The 20,987-nt window shown below is 53.5% G+C and overlaps 1 protein-coding gene across 5 annotated transcripts in view; it reads right to left on the minus strand.

Annotated features, from left to right (window-relative positions):
- The window catches only part of ARHGEF10L (Rho guanine nucleotide exchange factor 10 like), a 150,050-nt gene that overhangs the window by 4,884 nt on the left and 124,179 nt on the right, over window positions 1-20,987 (minus strand). For all 5 annotated transcript variants that reach the window (XM_084787943.1, XM_084787944.1, XM_084787941.1 and 2 more), the window contains 2 exons: window positions 16,848-16,996; window positions 1,914-2,088 (listed from right to left, as the gene is read on the minus strand). In XM_084787943.1, the coding sequence (XP_084644069.1) occupies window positions 1,914-2,088; window positions 16,848-16,996 (324 nt within the window). The remainder of the gene's footprint in view (window positions 1-1,913; window positions 2,089-16,847; window positions 16,997-20,987) is intronic.

Below are 20,987 nucleotides of genomic sequence, written 5' to 3' on the forward strand. Positions count from 1 at the left end.
TCCCCACCTCCGGCCATGTGAAACACCTCCCTAGATATGGAGTTTTTACCCTCAGGACTGCACCCCAACACAGAGAGGGACCAGAACATTCAGTGGCTAAGCCAGGGTATGTGAGCATGTGTGTATGAGCACATGTGTGAGTGTGTGAGTATGAGTGTGTGTGAGCACATGTGTGAGTGTGTGTGCACACGTGTGTGAATGTGTGAGAGCACATGTGTGTGCGCGCATGGGTGTGAGTGTGTGAGCTCGTGTGTGTGCATGCGCATGTGTGTGAGCACATGTGTGTGAGTGTGTGAGAGCACATGTGTGAGTGTGTGAGTATGAGTGTGTGAGCACATGTGTGAGTGTGTGCACACGTGTGTGAGTATGAGAGCACACGTGTGTGCACACATGGGTGTGAGTGTGTGTGTGTGTGTGTGTGTGTGTGTGTGTGTGTGTGTGTTCCCCTCCCCCACTCCCCCTCCTACAGCAGGACTCTGAGCCACTGCATGACAAGGCATATGACCCTGCTGAGGAAACATGCATCTGCATCTATAACTCGGGGACCATCTGCAGCTTGCAGGCTTAGAGTACAGTCTGATACCATCAGCAAAGCCTTGCTCAGCACAGGGCTCTAGAAGACTGGCAGATCTCAGTAGACAGTCATTGCTGCTGCCTCGCTGGTTAGTAGCCACCCAACCCAGGGTGGCACCTTGACTGGCTGGGAGGAAGCAGTGACCAGGACGATATCAGAGTCATGGATGGAAATAGGGGTCAGATCTCAGAGGAGGGCAGAGACCCTCACACCCGCAAGGTGCTGACCTGCGCGAGCCTTTCCCAAGTCTGCAAAGGCTGGTTCTCAGCTCAGCTCAAGCCTGTTCCCAGCCCTGCCACAGCTCATCTGGCGACAGTGTTGCTGGTTCCCTGTCCCCAGGGCCTTCCAGTTTTTTAGCTGACATCCCCAGCCCTGCCTAAGGTGCTTGGGCTAAACAGAATGGTCATCTTCCTCGACCCAGCCCTGGGGCAAGTGGACTGGTAAAAGCTGGGACAAATATGGAAGTAGCTGGGTGGAATGGGGAACAGGCCAGCACCCCAGGGTCTCCAAAGCAGCCCCCTCATACGGGCAGCCATCATGGGTAGGAATGGGAGCCAACTCCGTAGAGATTTCAGGAGAGAGAGGGTGAGATGGGGGGGGGGCGTATGAGCCCCAGTGGTAATCCCTCCCGTCTCACCCCCTCATCTCACCACAGCTAGCTCTGTAAGAGAAACAGAAACACGGTCCCACAGAAGAGTAGAGGCAGCCACCCGAATTCTTCACCCTCACGGTGCCTCCAAACCCGCTGAAAGGCAAATGTACAGAGGTGTGCCTTTCTTCAAGAAAGTTCTGTGGAACTAGATAGAGCAGGGCCTCTTCTCCTGCCCACAGGCTCTGAGACAGAATCAGGCTTTGGTCAACCTGAGCACTGGGACCAGGTAGATAGCCTGGATCCCCTGCCCAGCATGTGGCTTTGGTACCAGCTCCTGGCACAGCTACCTGGCTTGGAGCCTACCTCCTGAGCACCCAAGTCTACTAGGATGTGGTACCCGGAGCACAAGAGGGTCAGAGATCCAGGCTTTAATAGGATGAGCCTGGGTATAAATCCCAGCTCTGCCGGGCAGTGGTGGCACACGCCTTTAATCCCAGCACTCAGGAGGCAGAGGCAGGCGGATCACTGTGAGTTCGAGGCCAGCCTGGTCTACAAAGTGACTCCAGGACAGCCAAGGCTACACAGAGAAACCCTGTCTCGAAAAAAAAAATCCCAGCTCTGTCACTTCCCGTCTCCCATGAACCAGTTTTCAAGGCTGCCCTGGCAGTTAATGAGCTGGGATGCCCACTATGCAACCCATGAATGTCAGTCCCTTCATCCCAGCCCCAGCTAGCTGTTCAGCCTCACCTGGCAGGAGGAAGGTGGTCCTGGTGGCAATGTTGATCTCCTGAAGATGTTCCAGAGTCTCTGTGTGGAAGAGGCGGATGGAAGAGCCAGAGGAGAAGGCCATCCAGACGCCGCTGCCCGCTTTCACCATGTGCGTCACACTCACGGCCTCGTCCTGGTGTGCCTCGAAACTTTGCTGCACACAGATGGGACGGGGGTATCAGGCCAAGGCTGCCATCTCCGGGGTCAACTGTTCCCAGATTCATCAAGAGCACAAGCTAAGCAAGGCTCTGCCTGAAGCCCTGTCTGCGACGGGCCTTAGAAGCCCAGAGTGCTGCACCAATCAGCAACCAACAGGGATCAGGCGTGCAATGCTGACTGCTCGCCATGGTGTAAATGCTCCTGTAGACTATAGAGAGACTATAGACAACCAATGTGGCAGCAAGAGGAAAAGGCAAAGATGCCCGCTTGCCTCCTGAGTGGAGACCCAACTCCAACACACACGAGGGCTTCTTTCAGGTCCTCGGCTTCCAGAAGGGAAAGATGGAGCCACCAGCTGGCGGAGGCTGATGCTAGAGGCATTTGTCTTTGAGACAGGATCTTGCTATATGGCGCTGGCTAGACTGAGCCTCGCCATGTAGCCCAGGCTGGCCTCCAGCTTATAATTCTCCTACCTCTGACTCCTAAGTGCTAGGATCACAGACCACGGCCAACTAGGTGCATTATTTAAAGTAACCATGGCAACCTGCAGAAGTAGCAGAGAAGGAGATGGGGATGTGAACGAAATCCTCGTCATCTCTCACAGCGCTGTGAGGGCAGGGAAAGTCAAGAAATAATACTCAAAACCGAGAGACCAAGCGCTCTGGAGTAAACGAGGAAGGTGTGTGGATTAAAGGCAGAGCGGGGAGCCTTTTCTTCTGAGAAGCAGGACTGGGAAGAAGGGCGCTCGCTTCTCCACACCATTTCATTTCCCTCTTACAGGCATGGGTCTAATTGATCTTCAGCAAACAATACGACAACTAAAACGCTTGGATTACAGGCTGGGCCGGGGGCTCCATCAGCGAGGTGCATGCCTTGCAAGGATGAGGAGCCACGTTTGAGGCCCAGAATCTATGCTTTCTGTTGTTCTGTTTTCTGTAGGTTCCGCCCCCCGCTTCCACTAAGCTATTGCGGTATTGCACATTACAATCTCACCACTGCAGAGGTGGAGACTCGGAACTCACTGGCTACTTGGCAATTTCAAAACCGGTGAGAGCCACTGTCTCAAAGGAAAGCAGTGTATAGCATCCAAAGGTGTCCTCTGGTCTTCACACAAACAAACCCATACACTGTATGCACGTGAATGCACTCGTGTATACACACACACATACACACACACACAAATGCATATACAAATGCATGCACACGCATACATCCAGACACACACACACACACACACACACACACACACACACACACACACACGCAAGTGTCTGACCCTCCATAAGGCAGGGTGCACGCCCCCCACAGGGTCTCCTAGGGGCATCCCTAGAATGATGATCCAGAACTGTCCCCTCCCTCAGACTTGGGGCTCTGTCTAAGCATTCCTGAGGCACACAGGAGGGTCTATGCACCTCTTCTCAGGTGCAGCCTCCACTTCAGATGCAGAAGGCTTGGAGACTCTGACTTCTGAGGGACACTAAGCTGACATGGAGGCAGATCTGGTCCATGCAGGACAGCAGGGACACAGCATCCCTGTCACTAGAGGCCTGCAGCCCATTTCTGCTAACCTAGCCCAGCCCTTGGCTGGAGTTATGTTTCTTCTAGGAAATCCATGGATGGCTCCTTGTTGCCAGGTCTGACTGAAGAAGTCCACAGTGCAAACCCAGCCTTGTTTCTCCAGAGATGCAACTAGTTAATACTGGGCCCAGTGGGTCATGCAGGCCCATGCCAATGCACAGGGACAAGACATGTGGGAAGGGGGTCCCCTAGGGCACAAGGCTAGCCAGGATTCCTGGGAGATTTCTGCTTATACCAGGAGACTGACTCCTTGAACTCCTAGCTGAGCCTCCTGGGCCCATGGGGAAATACTAGGTGGGAGAGAACATGCCAACATGCTGGGTCACAGGGGGAGCCAAGCCCAGCACCCCATGGTGAGAGAAGGCAGCAGTGGGGCCCAGGCCTCAGAGCCTCCTGGGCTCAGTGCCAGTGAGCCATATAAGTGCTGAGTCGGCAAACCAAGCTTTCCTGGAAGCCAGTCCAGACCACATAAGGAAAAAACTCAGTCAGGGCGCCTGGCACACAACCCTCTGACCATAGGCACTGGGCCTGCTTAAGGACAAAAAGATCTGCCAGCAAATACCAACCTATCCTCTTCAGGTTTGGAGACCATGGAAGAGGTACCACTAGTCCAAAAAGATGGCACATGACTAAAAGAGACCATATAGGTGGGAACTTAAGGGTTCTCCCAAGTCCCACCCCTGTAAAGAGGCCAGAGGTGACGCTACCCAGCAGGCAGCTATGAGCATTATGCGTCATCCTGATTTTGTCTCCTGCTCCCTTTGGGGGCACCAGGTAGGGCACCAAGGCGATAGTGGATTGCAGGGAAGGCAGAGGTACAGCCCAGAGCCTCTCACAGCTATGAAAGCAAGCAATTAGTGAGAGACTAGTGGGAATGTGTCCATAGCACCCAGGACCCAGATCAAAGAAGCCCAGGGCTGGTCAAAACAACGTCGAGTATCAAACTAGTTGTGAGGGGACTGGATTCTAGTGTGCTGAGTTTTTTAAAGAATCTAGAGAGGCCAGGCATGGTGGCGCCATGCCTGTAATCCCAGCATTTGGGAGGCAGAGGCAGGTGGATCACTGTGAGTTCGAGGTCAACCTGATCTACAAAAAGTAGTCCAAGATAGCCAAGGCTACACAGAGAAACCCTGTCTTGGAAAAAAAAACAAAACAATCTAGAGAGATGGGTATGGAGGCTCATACCTATAATCCTGGTACTCAATAAGCTGAGGCAGGAGGATAGGCAGGAGTTCAAGACCAGTGTGAGCTACACAGTGAGACACTGGAATGACAGGTCAGCAGTTAAGAGCATGCACTGTTCTTGCACAGGATCTGAGTTCAGTTCCCAGCATCCACAGCAGGCAGCTCACAACTACCTATAATTCCAGCACCAAGAAATCTGACTCCCTCTTCTGGCCTCTCAGGACATCTGCACTCACAATGTGCACATACCCACATGCTCACACACACATACACACACACACACACATGCACTTAAAAGTTAATCTTTAAGATACAAAATGGGGGCAGATTATTAAATAAACAAAGAGAGCTGGCCCCAGGAGGGCAGGGTCTCAGCTTCTCTGTGAGTGGCTTAGTGTGCACGTCTCTTTGTGTACTGGGACAGGAAGAACCCACGATCCACCTCATAGGGGTGCTAAGGACTCAATGGAGAAGGCATGTGGCACACCCCGGGGGCCCCTGCATACTGCTGTGTGGGGCCAGTGTGATGCAAGGTCTGCCCCGACTCATGGTGCCTCGGTGGCACCCAGGGTCCACACACAGCCTCTGGACACCCTGCCATGGCCACCCCACACTGCTGGTTCCAGGTGAGTGATCTTCTCAGAGGTTTGCTGACACAGCCAGTCCCATAATCTTTATGTGCTTCCAGGTGACGCTTCTGCACCGTTGCCATAAATCCCCAGGGTGATGTGCTCAGCACTCAAAAATCATTAGAGCCCCAGATGTCACACGGGGCTAGGAGGATGGCAGGGTGAGGCGAGCCACCCAGGAAGTGGGAGACTTCCTGGGCACCAACAGGGCACTAGACCTCTCCAGAGTGAGACAGTACTTCACTGGCACATTAAAAAAAAAAAAACCGAACACCAAACAAATCCAGAGAGCAGACTAAGTACCCCAGATGGACTGAGTGGGGCACGAGTGGACCCCACCTCTTCAGTCCACTCCCAGAGGCTCAGAGAAGCTCAGTCTGAGCATTGAATCAAGGTCAGGCTTAAAGGGGTCCTTACTACCCATCCCTACCCAGTCACGATGGACCAGCCAGTCCTGAGAAGCCTACAGGCCCAGGGATGGATCGCCCACCAAGCACTGGCCCACATCCCACCGACACTGCCTCGCTCCAATCCTTGAGGGCAGCCACAGGGTGGGCACCACCCTTCCATCATGGTTCAAGGCAAAGCGCAGGCACTTAAAGGAAAGACAGGTGTCATGGCTCAGCTGGCCAGCAGACAGACTAGGAGTTGAGACTTGGGACGGCCAGGCAGAGAATGCAGAGAGGGCATCTTGTACATCATAAAAGTCCTTCGTCCCCAGCACTCGGGAGGCAGAGGCAGGCGGATCACTGTGAGTTCGAGGCCAGCCTGGTCCACAAAGCTAGTCCAGGACAGCCAGGGCTACACAGAAAAACCCTGTCTAGAAAAAACAAAAACACAAACACAAACAAAAAGTCCTTCATCTGCCGTAATCGGCTCCGTTCTTATCAGCCCTTCACAGCCAGTGCAACAGAAAGAAAGACTTAGGTGATGTTCGCAGAGTCGCATAACCGGGAAAGGGTGGGAAGCGAAGGCCCTGACCCAATAGTCAATTCACGTAGGTCCACGTATCTAACTGTGACACTTGATGTCTGGAACCTTAAGAGGTTCCCACCCTGGGAAAACCAGGGTGGCTGGTCACTCAGACAAGACACAGTGCCCACACTCTAGCTGGTGTGATGCTCCTGCTTTGCCTGACCTGGTTCAGGTCAAGGAGACCCAGCCAGAAACAAACCAACAAACAAACAAACAAACAACTATCAGGAAGGCTTGAGGTGTCGACATCCCCACCTCTCCCCAGCAAGTCAGGTCATGCTTGGCTGAGTGGGAGGGACACCGCCCTTCTCTATTGAATGGCTGACACCCCCAGATCAGGGGGGGCGGGGGTCCGCACAGGCCTGTGCGGACTGGCCAACGGCCCCACCAGCGACAATAATGATAGCCAGGTACAGTTCATTTTTAAAAGGAAAGGCACAAAACTTGGTGGTCTGGAAATACCTTCTAGGAAAACAAAAGTGGCCCAAAAGTTTTTCTATTATCTCAAGAGTCTGTCTAGCCCCTACCCTAAAAAAAAAAGTTTGCACTTCCTACACTGTTCTTTCAGGATATGGTCCCTTGTAGGTCGATCACGCTCCAGAGAACAGCTCCACGCCCATGAGTATATGGACTTGGTACGTTACTTAAAAATAATATAATGCTTTTTTAAAAACTGGGGCATGAAGTTGGCAGAGGAGTGGTCCTGGGAGGAGTTAGTGGGAAAGGTAGGGAAGAAAATGATCAAAATACGTTGTCGGTACATATTAAATTCTCAAAGAATAAAAGCATATTTTAATAAAAAATAAATAAAATTTAATACAACTCTGGGCTGGAGAGAAGATTCAATGGCCAAGTTTATACTGCTCTTACAGAGGACCCAGGTTCATTGCTGGCACCCACGCTGGGCAGCTCATAACCTGTCTGTAACTCCAGCTCCTAGGAATCAGAGGTGTCTGTGGCCATCCGGAACACACATAGTACATATATGTGCATGCAAAAATGTTCATACATATAATTTTTTAGATTACAAATATTTTTTTTTGTCTCTCGAGACAGGGTTTCTCTGTGTAGCCTTGGCTGTCCTGGATTCGCTTTGTAGATCAGGTTGGCCTCGAACTCACAGCGATCCACCTGCCTCTGCCTCCTGAGTGCTGGGATTAAAGGCGTGCGCCACCACGCCTGGCTTAGATTACAAATATTTTTGAGAAAAATCAATCCTATGCCAGGGCTGGGGGCCGTGGCTCAGTGGCAAAGTGCTTGCTTAGCATGTGTGAGGCCCTGGGCTTACTCCCAGTACAGAAAAATAAAATTAAAAATAAAAATAAAAATAAAAATTTGCACTAAGGCTTGTTTGTTGCTAAGCACTCAAGAAGCTGGGTGCAGATGCTGAAGGTGACTGACCTCAATGACAGCCTAGACCGAGGCCTTCAGAAGGCACCCACTGTACGTCATGGCTGGCCAGTGTTCCCCCTTACAATCCTAACTCAACTGAAGTCTGCTGGTGCACATAGCTCTTCTAGAGATACAGACTGGGAAAGGCATCTCCAGGCGGGGAACGCTGCTGTCCCCTCCTTAGTCTTCCTTAACGTCCTTCTGTTTTCTGCCATTACAAAGAACCACCCTAGCATTTCCTCTCCAGCGTGGATACCTGAGGAGACGGTTTGGGCAGTGGCCACCTGGGGCCACCATGCACCATTCTGATGGGTCTTGCCCTCTATCCCTATGCCAGCCTTGCCCAGTACACGCAGGTACAGAGACCAAGCTGGAGCCTGCCTCAGCCTAGCACTGCAGAGACCGCAGGGTGCGCGGCTTGCCCCTTGCTGCTCCATGCACCAGGACTTGGCTCATGCCAGTCAATTCACCCTTCAGATCCCCTTGTAAATGCCAGAGGAAGGGAGGATCTTGTAACCTCGGCCAGAGGACCGTGCAGAGGCCCAGCAGGACATGGCTGGTACGGGAAATGGTGGGCTGTGCTATGCTGGGCTGCGTGCCCGCTTGTGGGTCTGCCTGAGTTTGAGAACAGCTTGCTACCTGCTTACTAAGGCAAAAGCCAAGATCTGAAGACTTGATTCGGTCAGCCCAGCCACTTCTTGCCTCAGTTATTTCAACTTTAATCGGTAATGACAACGATTGCCCAGGCCTGTTACAATGATGTCCCAAGGTCCTGCCTGTGTAAGGCTCTGACCAGTCTCAGGCACCATCACCACTCAGCGATGGGGAGCAGGGTTTATGACTACTCGTGGGAGGGGCAGGTCCTTGAGTTATGGAGCCTCTGCAGGGCCCAGGGCCCAACCCTGGGTTGTGAGGACACATGTGGATGTGCCTTCTCCCTCCTTCCCCCTTTCCCCCTATCTGCGGCCCCCCTTTCTTCTCACCCCACCTCCTCCCTTTGTCTGGCTCTGATCCTACCATGGCTCCAGATTATCCTGGGCCACTCGTCTACGGCATCCATATAGCCAGCCATGGGGCCATGGCGGAGCTGTGAAAGAGAAGCGAAGACAAGGTTGCTGACAGCCTCTGAAGACCCAGGGAGAGGCTGCTCAGACGAAACCAGTGGCCAGTTCGGGTCCAGCAGGGCATACAATAGACAGCCCTGGATGAGAAGCCCACCCTTTGCAGAAACCGACAGCGGGCATGTGGGTAGTCCCTGTGTGCCCAGATCCCTGCCACCCACCTGAGGACCCAAGAGGAAGCTGGCCACTGTCCCTTTTCACAGTGACTTGTCACACCATGCTGCACCCTGTGCTGGGAGTCCCAAAACTGAAGAGAATCCTTCTTCGCTTTTCCCCTCAGCCGGCTCTGGGGACTGACTACGCAAGGAGCAGCTTGAGTCCCAGTGAGTTCTACACCCATCCCTCTACTTCTAAGAGGGAAACTGAGGCACTTAACAGCAGAGAGTAGAGAGCCAACCAGCTCAGCTCTGAGCCACAATATCTACAATCCAAGCACATTCCTACAAGGACTAGAGGCCAGTGCGACACACCTCTTCCGGAGGTCCCCGATGGGGCTTCCTCTAGCGCAGCTGGCGGGCTTACAGACAACTGTAGCCTTATCCAGACCTGATGCTAAGGGGCCAAGCAGCAGGCACTGGCCTAACCCACCCCCCACAAGAGATTCATCCCTCCAGGCCATCCGATGAGCAAGGCTGGTGGCACACTCAGGGCCTGCCTGGGAATGTGGTCTCACCCCCTAGCTGGGCTAGCCACTCAGTGCCTGTGGCTCTTTGTGTCCCTGCCAGCTTCTAGATGGCTGGCCAGCTGTCCCTCGGGTCCCTGACACCTCTCTCTCTCTCTCTCCTTGCCACAGGCTCAGGGGCCTGGGGGACGGGGAAGAGGCCAAGGAGGGGAAGACAGGACCCTGTAGTGGTGGGAAGGTGGGTTCAGAGCTTGGTGAACTACCCTTGTGCTATCTGTCCCTTCCTCGCCTCCATCTGCCCCCTCTCCTGTGCCCTCTCATCTGTCTTCCCTCCCGCCAGCCACTCCCCTTTAACCTCTAGTTCCCATCCCAGCCTGAGCCAACTTCTCCACCAGAGTCCAGAGCCAATGACTCTAAACTCCTGCAAAAACTATGGAAGTCTTTCTATCGGCCCAGACCTTCCCATGGGAGATTAAATATTGGGCCTAGAGAGTTGAGCCCTTCTAGGTGAGAAGACAGGACGAAAGCCTTGTTCCTTCAAGTAGCACCTGCCCCAGAGGCCAGAAGATAGTCCCCTTGTCATAACTCCCAAGAACCACCAGGCCCAGGCAGGGTCAGCTTGCCCAGCCACACTCCCTCACATGGCTGACTTTTTGGCTGTACCATGCCCCCTGGGAAAGGAACAGCAGGATCCCCAAAACCACCCTCCTCCCCCTCCCTACAAGCCTCCTGAACGCCAGGTCTTCTGCACATCTAACCTAACCCTTGCTACCGCCCGGAAACCCTTCTTATGAACTCCTGGGATTTTCCCGCCATCTCTAGCAAATCAATCTCTCACACTCTGCTCACCGGCTCCTTGTTTATGAGACACAGGAACAATGAAACACACATTAAAAAAATATTAAGACAAAACCAGACAGAGCTGAATCCACTGGAGCCCATGTGACTCCAGACTCCACGCGCTCCAGGGACCCAAGCACCGGGCACTCCGCTGAGGGTGGGAGGGGGTGGGGTGAGGGGTCCCCCAGGTGCTACAAGAACCTGGGGATTCATTTGGCTCTCGTGCCTATTTGCATAGCATTACCCGAGGAGCCACACGCCTGGGTTTCGTTTCTTCGAATTCCCACCCGTTTTGTGTCATAAATAAGACGGGAGACAGAAAACTAATACAGCCCAGTGATGCATTATTCATGCCGTGTCGGGAGCTGTGACGGATTTACAACAGCTAATGCATGCAAACGAAGTTTGGGCACTAACATGAAAATTAAGGGTGGGGGGAGGCATGGGTGCACGGGGTGCACAGGGAGGATTGAGGGGCCATGGGGTGTCCAGGAACCTGGAGATGTCTGTGCTCTGTCAGGCTGAGTGGCAAAAGGGGTTCGTACTGGTCTCAGGCGGGAGTGCAGGGCAGGTGCCAGAGCAGGGTGGATTGTAGACTGCCAGTGTGCACTTGGCTTCCAGAAGGACCTTCATGCTCTCAAGCTGGGTACTTAGGTCCTGGGTCAGCTGGCATTGTCTGCCCCCTGCTGGCCTGAACCTCTACTGCACACTTTGGCACCAGGGACAACGGGAGTCAAACAGTCCTGCCCTACATGGCTTCATTCTGCCTAATCTAACTCTGTCCCAAGTGTCCATAGACAGCTGCAGTGCGAGCTACAGTGATGGCCTCTGTGGGGATGTGGAGGAGTGATCAACACAGGCTGTTCCTGAGGTCAGGGAGCAGAGGTATAATGGGAAAGAGGCACCCCGTGAATCCTTATGACAGCCCTATGGGTACAACACCCCAGGGCCAGGCTTCTGCAAGGCATCCAAGGGCTGGGGGTATAGCTCCGTGGTAGGGCACTTGGCTAAGTCTGTGTGGGGCATTGGGTTCCATCCCCAGCAAGATTAAAAAAAAAAAAAAAACAGTGAGCCAGAGGCACTGGCTGAGCTCTGGGTAGCAGGGCTATGGTAGAAAACCCTCCGGGATGACATTGAAGCAGGGTCAGGGGTTCCCGGGCCCTCAAGTAACACAGCTGTAAGTTCATATGTCCCATGGCCTTGCAAATCTGGATAAAGGGTGCAATGTCCATCTTGCCTTCATCAGCAGCTGCCATATGGGCGGAGTCTACCTCTGTTGGCCAGGAGACATCCCCAACCATCCTCTCATTCCAATTCTACTCTTCTCCTGGTGTGGCCTTTCTGTCCTTCCCCCTTTGGTCTCACACTTCCTCCCAGGATGCTTGGGCTGGTCCCTGGTGTCTAAGCCTCACCCAGCTCAGACTGTCAACTCCCTACGCATTAAAAAGTGGCTACTGCCGCATCACACAGACCTGCAGGGAAGGAACAGCTCCATGAAGCCTCGAGCCCCTGAGCCTGCTCTACCTGCAATTACAGGAGCCTGTGTTCTAGTGGCCCCAGGGACAGCCATCAAGGAGATGTTTTCAGAAAGAGAATAAGGTTCACGTGACCACACAGCCAGCCGACATGTTAAGCTGTGACTGGGCTAGAAGCAATTTGGCTGGGGCCTCCTGGGGAGGTGATGGCAAAGTCCAGAACCAGGTGACAAAGATGGAACAGCACGGGAACTTGTTCCTAAGGGAGAGGACCACAGAGGACAAAGGCTGGCTGTGGGAAGGGCCAGCAAGATGATTCATAGAATAAAGCCCTTTCCATGTGTTGCCTGATGACCTGAGTTCAAACTCTGAATCTCGCTAGGAGGTGGTGGTGCATGCCTTTAACCCCAGCACTCGGGAGGCAGAGGCAGGCAGAGCTCTGTGAGTTTGAGGCCAGCCTGGCCTACAAAGCGAATCCAGGACAGTCAAGGCTACACAGAAAAACCTTGTCTGGAAAAACAAAACAAAAAAGAAAACAAACTCTTGTAGGAAGTGGGTAGAGAAATGACTACACAGAACTGCCCTCTGGCCTCCACCTGCACACCGCAGCACATGGCCCCCCTCCCCAGTAATAATAATAAAACTTTAAAAGAATAGGCAAGAGGGTGAGGAAGAAAAAGGTGATGATGAAGAAGAGGAAGAAGAAGAGGAAGAGGAAGAAGAAGAAGAGGAAGAGGAAGAAGAAGAAGAAGAAGAAGAAGAAGAAGAAGAAGAAGAAGAAGAAGAAGAAGAAGAAGAAGAAGAAGAAGAAAGAAGAAGAAAACCAGCAGTTGGTTATAAGCACTTGCTGCTCTTGCAGGGGACCCAAGTTTGATTCCCAGCACTCATGTCAAACATTCTACAGCTGCCTTAACTCCAGCTCCAGGGGATCTTCTAGCCTCTATGGGGACCCACACCACGTTATATACCCATACAAACACACACACACACACGTACACGTTATGTATCCATGCCAAGATGTGCACATGCACACATTATACACCCATACAAAGATACGCACGTGTACACATCGTGTACCCATACAAAGATGCGCATGTGTACACATTATACACCCATACAAAGATACACATGTGTACATATAATTGAAAAAAATTTAATTAAATCTTTAAATTACAGTAAAAAAAAAAAAAAAAAAGAGCTTGCTCCCAACTGGTACCCATTTGCACACCAAGCTGGTTCATCTCTCAGCAACATTACACACATCTAACAACTCACGAACATCCACAGCCCAGCTCTGTCTCCACCACCCCTCCTTGTCCCAAAAGCAGGAGGCAGAGACCCCAGGGCACTCATACGGGAGCAGCCTTGCCCAATACCCCACCATCCCATCCCAGCAGAGCCCACCCTGCCTGCCTCAGGCCTGCTGTCCCCAATCTTTTTTTCTTTTTTTAATTAAGATGCAACAATCCCCCCACAGCCAGCTCCCCCTCCAGCAATGGCTCAGAATGAACTCCAGACGACTGGATTAGACTTTGAAGGTGGCGATGCAGATAATGAACACGGAGGACGCGGTGTTGACACAGGCCCCGGTGAGCCACATTATTATTTAACAGGCTTCGCTTCTGCCTCTGCTGGGATCAAGGAGCCGAACAAGCAACCGGTGGTAAGCACAAAACCCAGAGGCAACGGTGACCCAGCTCCACAGGACCAGGGCTGAACAAGGTCAGGGCGGAGGCAGGGGCCTGGCCAAGTGGGCTGAGAGAAACGGTCCTCAATTCACAGGACACTTCCCCAGATCGGCCCCCAGCTCCCTGCCACCTGGTGTCATTCGTGCCTCTGGCTTCCCAGACCTGGGCCTGACTCTCCTGTCACATGTCACACACTACCTCCCACACACAGCCCAGCCCTGATCCATCTTCCCAGCTCCCGTGACCTCTCTAGCTAGACTCCCTGGGTTCCGGCTACCTCAGTACCTCAGTACCTCACCATGCCACATAACACCATAGCCCTGGTCTCTCTTCCCAGCAGACACTGGGCTCCTCCTGAAGGGCATCTTGGCCCCTGAGTGCCTTACACGGAGAACTTGGAGATGGGTGACCTACTGTAACCCCAACACCTGCCCACTAGGACAGCACCATCCCCTACAGCACCATCCACTACCTGGCACCTGCTGTCACCACCAATGAACCAGACACAGGGTGAGCAAGGTTTAATCTTGGCCTGGCAGATGCACTACTAAAAGATGCAGAGTCATACTGAGGTCCCCAGGAGTGACATCTGGGTGCTTTTCTAGAAGAGACAGGCAATCTGGGAGTCAAGACTCATGAGGCCTGGGCTTACCCCCTGACCTTGCCTCTTTCTAGCTGTGTCGGCCTCAGCTGAGTCACTTAACCTCTCTGTGCCAATGTTTCCTTATCTTTTAGCGAGAACACCACCCTTATCGGAGGGCAGCTTAAAGATTAAATGGGTTTATACATGTAAAATGCATAAGTTCAGGCCAGGCCCAACAAAAATCCATTGTCACTTCCTGAGGATGGAGATACCGGGTATCTTCGCCTTGTGCCCCAGCCATGGAGAATCAGAACCATACAGCCAGGTCTCCTAGCTTGGGTCTCACTAGCTGGCTGCAAGTTTCCAGAACACTCCCTCTCCATGGTCCTCCTCAATCCCGGGGGAGGCAGGTGGCACAGAAGGCTCTCCTGGAAGCCAGCACTGTGTGGGGACACCGAAGAGCCTGCAGAGGCTCAACTTAGGCTCAGCACAACTCTATATAGAATGTGTTTAAACACTCTGGAACCTCCCCCAGGACTGCTAGTCTCGCCAGGGGCCCAGAGGCAAGCCTGGCGCCGGCTAGCCCAGGACTGAGTCTGCGGTCATTAGCAGCAGCCAGATGGAGCCAGCTCCAGTGCGCAATGCCAGAGCAGGCGGCTTCCCTCCATCCAGGCAGGAGGCTGGCTCTATTAAATATACATGGGACAGTCTTGTAGCTGAGCTACTGCCGTGGTGTATGCAAGCGTGAGCTGCCACCCACCTTCATGGAAGCTTCCCAGCTGTCCGGGAACACTGTCCCTCTGGCTCTCTAGCCCCTGCTGCTGGGGCTCCCAGACCAGTGGCCCTTGGACCCCCCCACCAGGTGTGCAGAACAGGTGACAGGTGAAGGGCCATACTGATCCTGTCTTAAGAACAGCTGGCCCAGCACTAATCTTAAATCATCACAGCCACGCAGGAGCCAGGAGGTCCCTGGAGTCCTGGGACAGCTGGCCAGAGCCAAACAACACTGTGAGGGCAGGCTCTACAAACCTCCTCTGTGCCCAGCTCACACTTCTGGGACAGGAGGGGATGGAGTCTCTTCCCATGTAGTGAGAGGGGTCATCAGGCCTGCACTGCCAACGGAGGCTGACCAGGCCCATACTACTGACGCTATCTTGAAAATAAAGGTGGGCGGTACCTGAGGAATGACACCCAAGATGGCGCACACACAGAAAGGGACACACAGACAACATACACACACACACACACACATACACACACACACACATACAGGCACACATACACACAGAGACAGACACGTGTACGGAGACACACACACATATAGACAGATGTCTCACAACTTGCCATGTAACTCACAACTCACAGCCTCTTCTGCTAAGGAGCTGGCATATGGCCAGTCATCCACTTCCTTCCATGCCCACCACAGCCCCCCTGCCAGTGTGAGCCAGCACTGTGGCTCCCTTAACATGGCCCACTCAGTGTTACTTCGGGCAACACTTGACTGAGCCATCCAGTGCCCAAGTATTTGGTCAAACATGACTCTAGCTGGGCCTGTGAGGGTGTTTGGGTATGAGGAAAGAGCTGACCTGTAGGCAGAGTGACACAGGTGGCCACCCCAGGTGTGTGGGTCTCACCTGGCCCACTGACCAACCATGGCACACGAAGCTGAGGCAGGAGAATTGCGCTCTGCCTCTATAACGAAGATGGAAAGTCTTCCTACCTTCAGGACCAGGCAGAAACCTCAGTGCTCTGGCATCCTGGGACTGTCAGCTTCAAGCTGCCGTTTGCTCTAGTGACTCCCTGGTTCTCAGGCCTTTGTGTCAGACTAAAGCATACACTGGCTCTCCATGGCCTCTGGCTCCTGAGGCTGCCTCAGCCTCCACCCCTACATGAGCTTCCTCACTAGGTCACCCACAGACCTCTTGGTTCTGCCTCCTACAGGGAAGCCACAGGACCCAGGGAAGAGATACGTAGGCTTCCTTCATAGACCAGAAGCCAGAGTTCCCATGGGGCCTGCGATTCGTGTGCACAGGCCAGACACTCACTCACCTCTAGCCTTCAGCAAAAGTAGGGACATAGGACTTCACACACACACACACACACACACCCCTAAAGATCACCCACAGCACCCCACACTTCAATGTCTCCACACAGTGAGAACTGAGTCTTCCCAGCCCCAGCCCTGGCCACCTACAAGCTAAAAGCACCAAGTTTTGCCTAGTGTCTGAGCTATCAAGTGTCAAATTAGAGGTGTTGAAGGCAGAGACCCCAATGGAGACAAGAAAACAGCCCCACATGCAGATGCATGCCTGAGGAGCCTGCCTGTCTGGGGACCTTTGCCAGGCTCCCCTCTGGGTCTGGCGCCATATCTGATAAATCAATAGTTCAAACGAATCAACAATGGCAAATGTCACCAAAATACCATTTGGGAAGCCACCCCGAAGCTCATACCAGCCACTGAGGATGGAACACGGGATACGGCAAGGTGGGGCAGGCAAGCCTGGAACAGCCTGTGAGGCCGGGCCCTCATTCCAGCAGAGACATGCAGCTCTGTCTACAGCTGGGCATGACAGGATCCAGGTGGCCTCGATCTATACCCCTGCTTAAAGAGCACAGGCCACAAGATGTGTCTCTGTCCAGCAGGGACAAGTCCTGGGTATTAGTACCTGAGTCTGCAGAGTTGTAGCATCCAGGACAGTGACCCGAGGCCCGCAGCTGGCCCACACAGCATCCTCAAGGCTCAGCAGTGTGCGGATGGGCCCTGGGCCTACAGTCAAGCACATGGGAGGGCTCTCCAGGTCCCAGGGAATTCCACCTATGGGAGAAAAGGGCGCAGGTCAGCGGCTGGCTCGATACACCCTCTCTTACCATACTCCATTGGCCTGGGGACCACTCTGGATTCTTCCCCGACCCCCATTCATTCATTACACACACACATACTCAGAAAACACCTACTACAAACCGGGCTATGAGGCAGGTACTGAGAACAATCGGAGGTAGGCGTAGGTCCTGCCCTCTGAGAAACCAGTCTATGTGGAGACTGCAATCTGTCTCCGATTACGAGCCAATCCAGTTGCGAGCTGAAGTGGCAAGCACCAAGGAACAGATAACTCACAGAGGACAGATACACAAGGGCTTCTGGGAGAGGCAACCTCCACACTAGTACCTGCCAGGAGGTAGCAGAATCTCAGAGTCCAGGGACTTGTGACCAGTGTGGTCCTGACACTGCTAAGGGCCTTGGCCACACCCCTCTCGGCTTCTCAGAGTCTCAGTTCCCCCATCTGGATGGGGAAGGGACGTTGCTGAGACCACAGCTCATCTGAACAACTTGAGGACCTCCCTTGGGCCCTGTCACCTGATGATGCTTCTGTCACTTTACTGAGACCTCTTTCCCTTCGGTGATGCTACCAGATGTGGGCAGGAAGAGGCTCGGATGGGAGACAGCCCCCACTGCTGTCCCTAAAGACCAAACACATCAGACTGGCCTAAGTGGAGCCTCTTCCCCCCCCCCCCCCACCGCCAACCATGTCCAGCTCACTGAGAACTCCTCCCTGGCATCTAAGCACAGTTGTTGGAGACGGCCTTCTCTGAAATCACATCTCAAGCCCTGGTGGCTGCTCTAGGCTGTCAGGATGCCAGGCAGGAAGGAGGTTTGAAGGAAACTGAGGCCTGTCAGGGGTAGCACACCCTAGAACTCAACCTTCCTAATGCTGCGACCCTTTGATACAGTTTGACCCCCAGCCATAAAATTGTTTCTGCTGTTACTTCATAACTGGAGTTTTGCAACAATTATGAAATGTAAATATTTGATACACAGACTATGTGATATGTGATCCCTGTAAAAGAGTCATTTAATTCCCCCAAGGGGTCGTGACCCACGGGTTGAAAACCACTGCCCTAGAGCAGTAGACACAGTGACTGGGGCCAGGAAGGGACGAGAGAGTCAGCTGCTCGGTACCCTGCACCCCATGCCCATCTGTCCTCTAGGTCCCTAGAAGGAACACAAAGCCACTCACTGCAGATTTACCCTCTTCTGAGCCAAGCTGCTGGGGGACAAAACTGAGCACAACTGTCCTCAGAGACAGGTGACCCCAAGTGATATGGGGAAGCCCTCAAACTCCTCATCTTGTCTCCTGGCCACGTATCAGCATGTCACACACACACACACACACCCCGCCAGCTTTAGGCACCCCCTCAACCTTGCTTCATACTCCCAGCCTAGCTAATAAATTAAGAACTGGGGAGCCCCCTCCCATACACAACTACCAATCTTTCCAGCTCAGAGCATGACCGCGTACATTGCAAGCTAGCCAGGCCAGAGCAGTCTGTGGCTCCGAATGGACGCGGACTCCACCTCCTCGAGGCTCCGTTTCCTCCTCTCTAAAATGGCTGTGAAAACCACACGCCACCATCCCTCAGAACGCTGCAAGGAGTCAAGGAACTGTGCCAGCATAGGCCACCAGCAAGAAGTGCCCACAGCTGACAGCGAGGCCCCTCCGAGTCTTGCACTGGTCGACTCTGTTCATGAATGAACTATTTAACTCCCACAAGCCTGCGCAGCAGATACTGTTATTGGCCCTGACTTATAACTAACATATTGCAAGTTCAATTACCCAAGTCATCCAGCTGCACAGTTGTCCCTGCTCACTGGCTCCCAATAGTCTACCGCTGCTGGTGCCATTTAATTAAAGGTGACAACAGAGGCCCAGAGTAGAGAACCTGAGCGAGTCCCTCAAGAGGCGTGGAGACAAACAGCATTTAAACCCAGAGCTGGGTCTGACCTGGCTGCCACCAAGCCCTACTACCAGTTCTGCACCGGGACCGGTGTCTGGGAGGTGTAGGTGACCAGCAGCAGGTGGCCAGGCCTCCTCAGATACGGGGATCCTGGACTATAGTGAGCCAGATGCAGGGAAATGCAAGGCTTTTGAGCACCCCCTAGTGGCCAGAGGTGAGCAACGTCTCTGGTCAAATGCCTGAGCTTCTGCCACTGTGGCTAAGTGGGGGTGGGAAAGATGCTGGAGTTGCATCTCAGAGCCTGAGAATCATAGTTCACCTGAGGGCACAGCAGTATCAGCTGAGAAACTCTTGCACTTGCCACCCAAGGACAGTGCATCACAGTGGCTGAAATCCTCAGGGTCATACGTACACTGATGACCCCTCCTTTGTGGCCTGGTGTCCCCTGAGCCATCCAAAGCAGGGAACTGTGGTAAAAATTTAATATGAATTTATATCAGAGTGGACAGGGACCCCCACCAGAGCCCATAGGGGCTCCCTGAACTTGCTGACCTTGCTAGCACTTGGTTTTCTTGATAGACTTTGTCCTCTTAAGGTCCTTCCGGCCCCCAGTTACCAGCCTCACAGACTATAAAGGTAATCACTGAGCCTGGTTAGGGCCCGAGGGGCTGTCCCCTCCACTCACCCTCCCTTCCCAACCCTTGAGTGACTGTAAGCAAGCACACACGGTCCAGAGCCTGTGCTTGCAGGCCCACGCCCGCCCCCTGGGTGACAGCCCATTCATCTCGGCTGCCATCGACTGCACAGCCGGTCAGCAGAGACGAAGGCCTGTCTCAGCAAAGGCACCTTCAGGGTGCCAGCATCCCTCCTCCCCCAGCCTCAGGAGACACAGCCTAGTGGTCTCTCATAGGGGGTCCAGGTCTGGTCCCAATCTGGCTAGTGGCAAGAGGCAGAGAGGGTGGGAGGGTAGGGGGGGGGCGGTTCTATCATAGGCATCTGGGGAAACTTTCATGTGTAACCTTCACAAGAAGCACCTGAGGAGGGGCTGCCTGCACCCCCATTTCACAGGTAAGGGGATTGTTGCTTCAGTATAAACCATCTCACCCAACAGCAGTTCCGGGATAAAGCTCTGCAGCCAAGACAGTTGTCACCGCAGACACTCCTGGCCACCAGGGGCACCCCAGGGTACCTTGAGGCTGGCCCAGGGGCAGCACAGAGAAAGACCTCTGCCCCTGAGCTAAGTGGACTCTGAGGCCTCTGTTAAATCACGTGATGCTGCGGGTTCTAAGAGCTGGGATCACTTCTCTGGGGATACCACAGGGTGGTTGGGGGGCCCCAGGGAATGAAAGACCTCTCTCAGAGGTCATGACAGTCAAACCAGACCCCAGGAGATCGGGAACCTAGACAGGGTGCGATACCAGGCACGTCTGCCCTCATGTCAAAGGGGCCAGTGCCTGTGGGCTGAGACAAACTCAAGGTCATGAGCAACTGCCGTCCCCAGACCATGCCCAGTACCACTTACATGTGGCTCTTATTGGCTCTGCAGCCTTCTCTTGGGGGTCATTATGATGCCAGCCATGCTCCTGCCTCTGGCCCTCACACATACTGGCCCTTCTGCTCCAAACACTGTTCCTTCAACTTGCCATTTGCTTGGCCACTTCTCTCAGTTCTCAGCTTCAGGACCTGCCTCTTTGGATGGGCATGCACTAGGTAGTCAGGCTCCAACAGGGACCCCAGTCTTACCTCAGGAACCCTTAGTTCTCTGCTTGTTGGCATGGCTACTCTGACCTCCCTCTTGTAGACTTTAAAGTTCACAAGAGCAGGAGGTATGTCTGTCTTGATGGCCAGTGTATCCATGGCACACAGTAGGTGTTCATACATACGGGGGAACAAACGTTTGCAGGAGCAGACTCTCCAGAAGTGAGGGGATGAGGTGGAATACTCCCCTCCCCCATAGGGCTTTCTGTTCTGACAAAGTAGCAGGTTCCATCCTCAGGACAATGGCTAAACCTGAAACTCCACCAGGGACTGAACTGTGTCTCCCCAAAACCCACTCAGCTGAAGCCCTGACC

The sequence above is a fragment of the Acomys minous genome (genome assembly GCF_964271855.1).
Source record: "Acomys minous genome assembly, chromosome: 6".
Lineage (NCBI taxonomy): Eukaryota > Metazoa > Chordata > Mammalia > Rodentia > Muridae > Acomys > Acomys minous.